We start from the raw sequence: 10,002 nt of genomic DNA, 5'->3' as shown, positions 1-10,002 counted from the left end.
GGATTGTTGGGAACTAAAAGGGGGAATTTCATAAGGAAAGTTTCCACTTACGACATTTTCACTTCGACTCTGAAGAAACTCTACATAACTAGAATACTGGGTAGTTGGAATCCTTGGATCCATAGCACAAATATTTTTCAAAAAAAAAAACGGAATGGCAAATGATGTTGTTTTTTAAAATAAGAGTGTGGATGAGCAGAACGAATGAACTATGGCAGGGATTTATTAGAATGTGAAAGCTAACAAGCAATAAGTAACAACAACTAACTACCATCTACCTATGTCTAATCAGAAGTTATTACACTTTTATCAATTTCATTAACTGGAACTTCGATACGCAAACCTAACTTCCCGCTCATACAAAACAAACCACACTTCTTTCCTTGTCAACACAACTAAACAAACTATCTACCACAACCAAACTTCAGTACCATTAAACCACTACTCACTTTAGTTACAATCACACTTGTCCTGTCTACTCACTTTAGCATTAACAAGTAGAGTCAAATCAGTGTCATTCACACTACGACTAGCAGAGTTAAACCACTACTGGAGCTATAGCAATAACTACTACTCTAAATGACGACCTCTAATGAATGTGGTAATAACAACAACTCGAGCTCTAATGAATGTGGTAATACAACGGCAAACGCCAAATATAGCAATAACAACAAAGAACTAGTGGATTCTAAACAATACAACCGCAAAAACTTCTTAATCGAGCTCAAATCAATGTTATGTATCAATACCAACATGAAAATATTAGGACATTTAACCTATTATTGAACTTAAAACAAGAACAACTCAAGCTATAATCAACGATTCTATCATCAATACAATCTATCAAAGGACACAAGTGGATCTCAATCAAATTTTTTTAAAAGATTTCGCTAGTATATCATTCAATACAATCTATCAACACATCTATCATTCAATCGCTAGTATATCATTCAATACATGCAAATCAATACCTTTTCGGTGTCGAGGGAGTTGAGGGAGCCGTTCGCCATGGGAATAACCTAGCCAATTCCGAAATCGAGAGAGAGAGTTGAAGGTACTCGCCGTGAGACAGTAGATCGGACAGCAGATCGGAGTCGAGAGAGCCGAGAGAGTCGACGGATTCGAGGGAGTCGAGGGATTCGAGGGAGTCGAGGGAGCCGTTCGCCGTGGGAATAACCGATCGGAGTCGAGGGAGCCGTTCGCCGTGGGATTCGAGGAAGTCGAGGGAGCCGTTCGCCGTGGTGATTTCTCGCCCTCGCCCTAGAGAGAATAGCTTTCAAACGCAAATGGATTTCACCAGTCCAAACGACAAACCTCTACCCCGTTTCGACCTGTTCAATCGCAACAAGGCACGTGGAATTAAGGACGCAACCAAAAAATATCTTAACCGGGGACTTTCAGCTTTCGTCCCAGCCATTATTAGGCCTTTTTCATTTAAATTAAAACCCAAAATGGCTAAGATATCGGTCCAAGGACACTGATATTCATGCTCTAAGAGATTAGCATTGGAACATAAAAAAGCTGGTGTCTCTTAACTAAGTCTCTTAACTAGGGCTGTTCAATATGGTAAAACCGAACTGTACCGAACTGAACCGAACCGAAATAGACAATATGGTTTGGTTTTGGTATATACCATATAAACCGAATATATATAATTTTATAAAAACCGTAAGATTTGGATATGTTTTGGTATATAACCGATTAAACCAAATAAACCGAACAAAACCGATTAAAAGTAGAAACATGTAAAATGTGTCTATTTTATAACAATACATGAAAATCTATTTGTTACATAAGTTAAATTTGTGTTAACAACTACTACCATAATTTTATAGTAATAAAGAACCTTAATTTGTAAAACACTTGAACTATAATTAAATAACAATACATCGCAATTTAGGCATTTTAGTTTCTAAGTCTTCTTTTGATCTTTTTGCTTTATTTTAGTCTTCACTAAATTAATATGAAAATTATTTTGATAGATAATAATTAATGGAAAATTTTTACAACTTTTTTTTTATCTGTAAATAAACAGAGTTTCGTGTTCAATTGAAAAAACATGACTTTAATGAACACTAAATATGGAAGAGTGGAAAAACTTTTCTTTCATGTTTCTGTTTTGTTTCATATTTTTATTTTCAAAATTTCAAGATTTCATTTTAGTTAGAGATTTGATTATTTTATTTGATGGTATAAGTATTTTTACTTTTTTGTTCATTTATTTGAACATGTAATATATTTTTAATAAACGATTATGTTGACAATATGACTCTAAAATTCATATAATATGATCTCAAACTAAATAATTATGGTTTTAGTATAAAACCGAATAAACCGAAAACCGACGGTATATAAACCGAACCGAACCGAAGTAAATATGGATTTAGAATGGTAGTTATATTTTACTAACCGAAATACCGAAAACCAAAAAAAACCGAACCTAAACCGAACCGACATCCGGATTGAACACCCCTACTTAACTAACATTTAATACTTAAAAAGTTATTAAGAAACCCTAAGTGGGTTTGTGGGTTAACGATGCTCTTAAGTCTGTACAAAAGTGTTTTACCAAATAAATTTTACATATTATTCAAAAAATAATCAATGAGAGAAAGATGCCCCCATTTTCTGCTTCATCTTTGGGATCCAAGCTATCATTTTAGGGTTATAAAGCAGATATTGTTTCTGTATGTTTCAATCGAATGGTATGGTTAAATGAGATTATTCAAGTCAGCAGATTCTCCAACAAATCTATGTATTCTTGCAGCTGCAGTGTCCTAATCTGTTATCTGAGTGTCAGGATCTCATTGTTTTAACTAGTTTCAGAGTAGATTGTGTTTTGTACATACTCTCGTTACTCTCGTAGGAAACACATGACAGAGGAGGAAATCAAAGCCGCAATCCACACCAACCCAGAGGTATAGTGAAAAGCTACGAGCAGTGATTATAGGCGGGAAGACTACTCAAAACGGATTCAGATTCTCGGATCCCACAAAGGCTTTGATCTGTTGAAACCTGTTAGTAGCTGTAGCTCTAGTAATGTTTGAGAGCTTATCATTAAGGCATAACATTCATAAGATAGATCAGACATTTTAGATACAAATCAATCTAAACCTAGTCAACATACTAGATTATTTGGTGATTGCAAGATCGCCTCAAATGTATAGCATTTAGTAATTAACTTATTTTAGAGTCGCAATTATTTTACTTTTTTATAGTCAGGATCATGCGGCGCTCGAGCTCATAGAGCAGTTCCACAACTGCAGAGTCGAAGGAACTCTTCTTGTCAGGCCTGGCTTCTCCAGAATACATCACAGCCTCACGATTAGGTATCCTCAGGGTTATGGTCGATATGAAACTGCTGAAGCTAGTCCGCTTCTCATTGCCATCTGTGAATTCAAAGGGAGTTCTGTCCGCACACAAATATGTTATCAGTTTAACATTGGTCAGGACCCATGAGAGCCAAATAAAAACTAGGACAAATCAAAGTGATGAGCTCACCGAGACTTGTCTTCCAAAGTGTCGAAAGTAGGCATTGGCCAGAGATGCTTCTTGCAGAACTCATGTAGTGTTCCACGGGGCCCTCCTTTCTTCATGTTTATAGGCCCAATAACTGTAAAAATAAATCATTAGCACAACTCTGGACGATAAAGAAGTGAAGAAGAATCTTGAAGTACTCTTACCTGGAACCACTGTGCCCTGCATTTCGACAGAATCTGAAGACGGAGTTTCTCTGTCGCTAAGATTGCAAGCAAGTTTAATATCCATGGAGCTTTGATCATCCCCGTTCCCAGTTTTACGTGAAATGTTTCTCATCTGAAAGAAGCATAGAAAATGAATACACATACAAGTGGAAACATCAGGACATATATACCTCAAGTTGCTTAAGCAGATGGGAAGCTGCTTTTCCCAGTGCCAGTTTATTTGTCTGTTCAGATCCATCTCCAGTCAAAAGAACATCGTCCAGCTGTAACTGGATCGTGGCTTGTGCCTTCACACCATCATTTGCGCATTTCACACGGAAGAAATACCCGAGAGAGTCGCACAGCTCATTGAGCTCTCGGTATGGAGGAAGCTGAAGTTTATCAGGTGTCACAAGTGGAGAAAGCAACGGCTCAAAGACTCTCCACACTTCTTCAAGATCTAACCTTGTATCGATCAGCAATGCTCCAGCGATACTCTCCACCACGTCCCCAAGAGCCTAAACCGAAACAGACAAAGTTTGTCAACCTTATTCTTTTTATTTTAATATCTGAAATCACTCAAGCATGGATATTTAAACGGTCATGCACCTTAGGGCCTTGCATTGAAGGGATTGTTCTACCAGTCTCATCTGGCTCTGAAAAGGACATCAGATACTCTTTTATCTGAGTCTCAAGAACCGTTGCACAGCGCTGAAGGTGGGTATGCAGATTATTTTTCACTGCAACTTGCGCGAAATTTTCGTTGTTTACACACGCAGATCGAAGATCAGTCATCTCTCCAGGCCCTGTCTTTTCGTAGGTGTTAAAGAGATGTCGGGTGATTAGAAAATCAAGCACGGAATCGCCAAGAAACTCCAATCTCTGTTTGAGGAACAACAAGTTGATAGCAAGCATGAGATTAGAAAAATGCAGGATTGAAAGAATGAAGCCAGACCTCGTAGGAGTAGGATTCATGAACAGATGAGTGTGTGATAGCCTCTTTCAAAAGAAACTTTGAAGAGAATTCACGTCGGATCTTTGTCTCCAACTCCGTAAGCTCATCGTCTTTAGGGATGTAACACCGTAGAGAAACTCTATTGATGGCTTCATTCACTAGTTCTCTGTCAAATTCAACGTCAAAGCCAAGCCATTTCATCATGTGAAGAGCCGCAGTCAATCCACCGCTGACGTAATAGGCACCAATCAGGGCCTCAGCGCAATCTGATACAGATTTTGAAACCGTCCATCTATGACCCATGTCACAGGACTTGCCAATTTTTATAGTCATGTTCTCTGTAAAGAATCTTGGCTCCAACGGTACTTCTCTACTATCAATCCCACACTTGCAAGGAACGGGAAAGAGAGAACATTGACCAGGTGCGGTCCACCGACGCGGTTCAAAGGCGCCGTTTCTTATGTATCCCTGTAAAAACCAATAGATCTTTAGTTTTCAGAATGATTCAAATTACATTACTTACATAGAGATACCTGCAGTTTGCGATCTGTAGCCAAGCGGTGAAGATTCGAGTTAGATATAATCGATTGCCTCTCACGCGAAAGTTGTCCCTCGTCTTTGTTAGGATACTTAAGGTATAGAGAACAACTCACAACATACTTCAAGACTGAATCCCCAAGCAGTTCCAAACGTTCCATGGAAAACGCTTCAGCGGATGTAAGTGTTGTAAGTGCTTCAAGAACCTGATTCATTGAATCAAATACAATATTTCGTTTGACAGTTAGTTTCCACTCTAAATTATAAATAGTGTGGAAAACCATACCGATGTACTAGATATACTGAAGTTATCGATGCTACAATCAATCTCTTCTCTAAGTTGGCTGGCCAACATTAGAGACTCTAGGCGGTGCATCACTGATGGTAGTAAGTAGATTGATTTTGTCACAGAACGTGGCACGTCAATTCTAACCAAAAGCTCCGGAGGCAAATGAGCGTGGATGTTGGGTTTTGTTTTTCTAACATTACTAACGTTTGGTTCTTTCTTCTCAATCACTGTCCATTTACATTTAGGAAACAACATCTTTAAGAGCTTGTACATTACAATATCTAGAGGAAGACTCAACTTACCTTCGTCACTGAAGTTGACTAAGAGGTTGTGCGCATGGTGACTCTGCTTCAACTTCAACAATGGCTGGTTCGGGTGCGCCAATACAATCCCATACCTGATTGAAGAGAAATGACGCTATAAGTTACGGAAGATTTACTGAGAGAAGATCCATAGATAAGAATATGACTTACTTTTTATTAAAATATTCTGCATAAGTAGCATATTCTAATGAGGCCTCGTCCTCAAACGGGCTCATAGCAGAAGAATCTTTGACGGCTTCAACTATAGAGTATATCCTTCCGGTGTGAATCGCAATGACCACAATTTCTTCGATGCTATTTTTATCAGACAAAGCGTTGGCAAAATGAATCAGATTCGTTTCCGTTTCTTTCTTTTGTGTCCCTTCCTGACCGGATGAGGTGTTGCAATGATTTTCTTCACCAACCTGAAGTTCTAGAAGGGGATTTTTCTTCAAGAAATCAACTACACAGGCACAGGAGTTGATCGCTGACCAATCAACCGTCGCACTCGAAACTAGATCACCGGTCTCAACCGGTAGCATTAAAAACATGAAGGAAGGATGCCAAAGAGAACTTGTGTCAGTTTGAAGCAAAAATTCTCTCTTTGTTCCCAGTGACTTGGATCCAACAAACAACTTTCCAAACATGCCATTGAAGAAAAATTGCTGAAAACACTTTGCTTTGACTATCTGCATGTTTTCGCAAGACATAAAATTTGAAGAATATAAACAAGAAACTGTATAAATATCCCATAGACCAGAGTGTGGGAGGTACCTCTTCGTGACTCAAACGTATCTGGCCACAATGTGAAACAGAAGCCTTTATATACTTCCTGACCAAGTAAAGGCTCATCTCGACATTTCCAACATCATCGGCAAGGGTTGACTCAATCAGAAGAGAGAAACTAGAGTACGCGTCCCCAGAGATATTACTCCAGAAGTCCAACTTATAAGCCTGAAAGATGGCACCATCAAGATTTTCTCCCCAGATTCCTGACAATGCGTTTGCACGGGTTGTCCCGTGCAACTCCTTCCGCTTTTTGGAACCTGTCCAAAGAATAGAATTATATAAGAACATCAAGAGAAACGCCATGACCTCGTATGATGTGCATCTGCTGATGTGTGACACATACCTGCAGCCGACGCAGATGATTTACTTTTAGAAGAGGGGGCCTTCTCTTTGGCGCTGCATTGTAGCAGATTCTTATCCAACACTTGCAGTTGACGTAACCTTTTATTAGCCGACTGCTCTTTTGGCGCTGGTTCATCATGAACCGTGGCTCCGTTCTCTTTCAAGTCCTGACAATTCGCTTGGTTTGGAGTTTCTTTTGGTACTTGTCTTCGCATAAGGTCATACAGATGATCTCTTTGGCTGGGGTTCCCCCTACAAAATTTTTGTATGGAAAAACTGAGATGCAAAAGAGGGCATTGGGTTTCAGCAAACACGTTCTGTTAACCAAGACTCTCTCCTACCTTTCAAGAAACATGATAGACTTAGAGTTACTCTGTTTGGCCAGTTCTTGAGACTGCGAGTAACTACACACTGTTTTGGGCAGGTCAAAACATACCATGCATGAGCAATCTGGCATGTGAAACCCTTCTTCGACCACGTCAGTGATAAATACAAGATTTACCTGCATCCATTTAAAAAAAACAAAAAGCTTTCAGAGAAAACATAATATAACTTCAATCTGTTAACCGTCTACGGTGATAAAGAACATGTAACCTTGCCAACATGAAATGAATCTTGCATTTTCTGTGCCAATGCTTGGGTAGAGGCGTTGTTTCCGATTAAAGATAAGACGTAAAGGTAACCTAAAGAGGCTTGTTTCTTCACGTATCTTTCGATCACTTCTGCAGTTATGATTCTCTCAACTATAATAAGGCATGGCTTTTGCATTTCACCTCTGTAAGCGAATTAAAATCGTCAGAACAGAATGAGCCTTTGTTGCAATTTTGGGAATTGAAAAAAAAATACAATATATAAGTTACCTCAATGAATCCAATAGATGGAAAAGTTCTTGTAACTTGGGAGATACAAGTCCCGAAATCACTGCTGACGGATTGTCTTGCGGCAAATCTACCGAATTCTTTTCTTCTTTTAAATCACACAAAAGATTAAATTAGTGATTTCGAAGCCTCAATGCAAAAAGAGCTTCTAATACCGTACCTTTCTGCAAAAACAGCCCAAGTGTGGATAAAACATCACTAAGAAACTCCTTGCACACCATTGAGCATTCGTTATAAGTTTCGGTTTCCGAGATTTTCTCCAAGCAGATTTCAGCCGCCTTTAAATGAAGGCAAGATTTTTAAAATATATATGTTAATTCATCACAGAATATTATATGTGGCGTGGTCGTATGTGACAGAAAGAATACCAAATGTGCGCAAATGAGGCCAAGACTATCAAGGCAATGCAAAATATCGTGGTAGTCAGCGGACAGTCGCTTTTGATATGCCTTAAACTTATTCTCCTCCACGTCCTGACAATTGCCTTTTTCCAGTTCTTGAAGAAGACTTAACAGAGAAGCATCAAACTGTGGAACAAGATACAACCTTTTCAAACCTTGTGAAAGATAATAGGAAAGAGCAAAGCTCTGGCTCATAATCAGTGAGCATATAATATTACCTTGAGGTGTGAAGTTCGCAACTTATCTTTCAGTTCCAGACGGCATAAAGGTGCTGGGTCATAAAATACTGGACCTTCTTTCACTTTTGTAACAAACTTGTCCACCCCTTTCTGCCCTTGAGGATTAAAAATCTGAAATTTCCAAAGTAAATCTTGCATTTTGTGAACGAGTACACATTTCTTTTCTTTTTTTACACAATAAACAAAGTACCTGCGAGTCCATGAGGTTCTCCAGTTCTGATACTTGATCTGCACAGTTCAATGAGGAACATTAACAAAACAGTTACGTAAAGAGGAAACTCGAAATAGCATGCCTTTTCTAATGGCGGCTGTCGTAGTCAATCCAAACATCCTCGGTTTGTCTGTAGCTTTGTGATAGAACTCCTTCACGCAAAGCAGGAAGATAATAGTTTATTGACTGACTCTGGTTACCGAAAATACAAATGAGAAAGCACTACCTTCATAATCATTGCATAAGGATGATTGCCAGTGGTGCGGTGGCATTCATCTATTACAAGAAGGCGTACCATCTCTACTTTCAGGAATCCACCTCTAAGGGCATCTAGAAATATTTGAGGAGTCATAACTAGAACCTGAACCAGACAAAAAAGGTAATAGACAGATCAACTGGGTTAGGCAACAGACAAAGTGTATGTGATAGCTGTTAGTGAGATCAGTTGTTAGCATATAACTTGCCTCGTTCTTAAAAAGTTCCTCTTCCCAGCGGTGTGATGTCCACTTATCAACTCCTTTAGCTCCATAGTAGTCTTCAACCTTCAGATTTAAATGTGCTCTAATCTCACAGCAATGCTAAATCCATAGGGAAAAAAGAAAACAAACAATCTTGTTACAGAGAAGAAATCAATCAAATAAAGAGTAGAGAAAGGGAGTTGCCTGTTTGACGAGATTGACAGTAGGGGCCAAGCAAATGATGAATCTTTTGGGGGAATCAGAAGAAGGAATGGGTTTTATAAGCAAGTTGATTACCCCAAACTTATCAACTCCTGTTTCCAGAAGAGCAATAGTGTTCCTGGTCTGTGCAACCTCGTACAACTCGGAACTGCTGCAAAGGAAAAGGCTTTAGTGAACAAGACCCAAAAGCAACTAGGAAGAGAGAAGATACCCGTTCATAGGAGAAGAATCTTCATCGATTTCATAGAATTTCCTCTTGACAGAAAGAGAATCGCTTCCTCCTCCACGAGGTTCGTCTCCTTCCATGGAAAACGGAGAAAGAGAAGGGTAGAGAGATTCTTCTTCGAAGAGACCAATAAAAAGGCGATTCTCTTTCTTTCGTCCTGCCACTAGCAAGTGTACTATGTTTGATCCAAGGGGGGTTAGAGTTGTGAATGAGGGTTTTATTTCTCTCTCTCTCTTCTTCCTTTTTACATGATGGTTTTGATTATCTAAACTATTAAGGCAGAAGTACAAACAGTAATTACTCCTTAGAGTTGCACAAAAATTACATCTTTATGCCACTGCCATCAAATTCTGTCATTTTACTTCTTTTTTTCTGAAACATTTTTGCCTTTTCATCTTTCTTACTCACCCACAATATTGTTTTGGGCTTACAAATTGTTAATTACCCAAATCAATGCTAAATTTAGAATT

The 10,002-nt window shown here is 38.8% G+C and overlaps 1 protein-coding gene across 3 annotated transcripts; it reads right to left on the bottom strand.

The window, feature by feature from the left end:
- Positions 1–3,022: 3,022 nt before the first annotated feature.
- On the bottom strand, positions 3,023–9,778 carry LOC103873620 (endoribonuclease Dicer homolog 3). Of its 3 annotated transcripts, none has more exons than XM_009152029.3 (24): positions 9,518–9,778; positions 9,289–9,457; positions 9,091–9,204; positions 8,853–8,987; positions 8,709–8,778; positions 8,606–8,643; positions 8,395–8,526; positions 8,144–8,302; positions 7,936–8,053; positions 7,758–7,863; positions 7,492–7,672; positions 7,239–7,399; positions 6,899–7,149; positions 6,541–6,812; positions 5,938–6,455; positions 5,767–5,861; positions 5,462–5,691; positions 5,172–5,381; positions 4,639–5,106; positions 4,293–4,565; positions 3,875–4,201; positions 3,684–3,816; positions 3,502–3,613; positions 3,023–3,409 (listed from the first exon to the last, which is right to left on the bottom strand). In XM_009152029.3, the coding sequence occupies exons 1-24, from the start codon at positions 9,610–9,612 to the stop codon at positions 3,205–3,207; spliced, it is 4,572 nt and encodes a 1,523-aa protein (XP_009150277.1). In that variant the 5' UTR covers positions 9,613–9,778; the 3' UTR covers positions 3,023–3,204. The 3 variants fall into 3 exon arrangements, with proteins under 3 accessions (XP_009150277.1, XP_009150279.1, XP_009150278.1); XM_009152031.3 differs by having other exon boundaries at positions 7,758–7,860; XM_009152030.3 differs by having other exon boundaries at positions 9,289–9,454; positions 9,518–9,770.
- Between the last annotated feature and the right edge of the window lie 224 nt (positions 9,779–10,002).

Source organism: Brassica rapa, chromosome A06 (assembly GCF_000309985.2).
Source record: "Brassica rapa cultivar Chiifu-401-42 chromosome A06, CAAS_Brap_v3.01, whole genome shotgun sequence".
NCBI lineage: Eukaryota > Viridiplantae > Streptophyta > Magnoliopsida > Brassicales > Brassicaceae > Brassica > Brassica rapa.
Note: the sequence above shows the minus strand (reverse complement) of the source record. Positions and strands in the feature narration are given on the sequence as shown.

What these genes read in the sequence shown, in the direction of transcription:
- LOC103873620 (XM_009152029.3), bottom strand. Translation starts at nt 9,612, where the DNA reads ATGGAAGGAGACGAACCTCGTGGAGGAGGAAGCGATTCTCTTTCTGTC. An exon ending in GATTCTTCTCCTATGAACGG is followed by an intron (nt 9,458 to 9,517) that starts GTATCTTCTCTC and finishes TTTCCTTTGCAG; the next exon opens with CAGTTCCGAGTTGTACGAGG. An exon ending in TCAGTATATCTAGTACATCG is followed by an intron (nt 5,382 to 5,461) that starts GTATGGTTTTCC and finishes TCAATGAATCAG; the next exon opens with GTTCTTGAAGCACTTACAAC.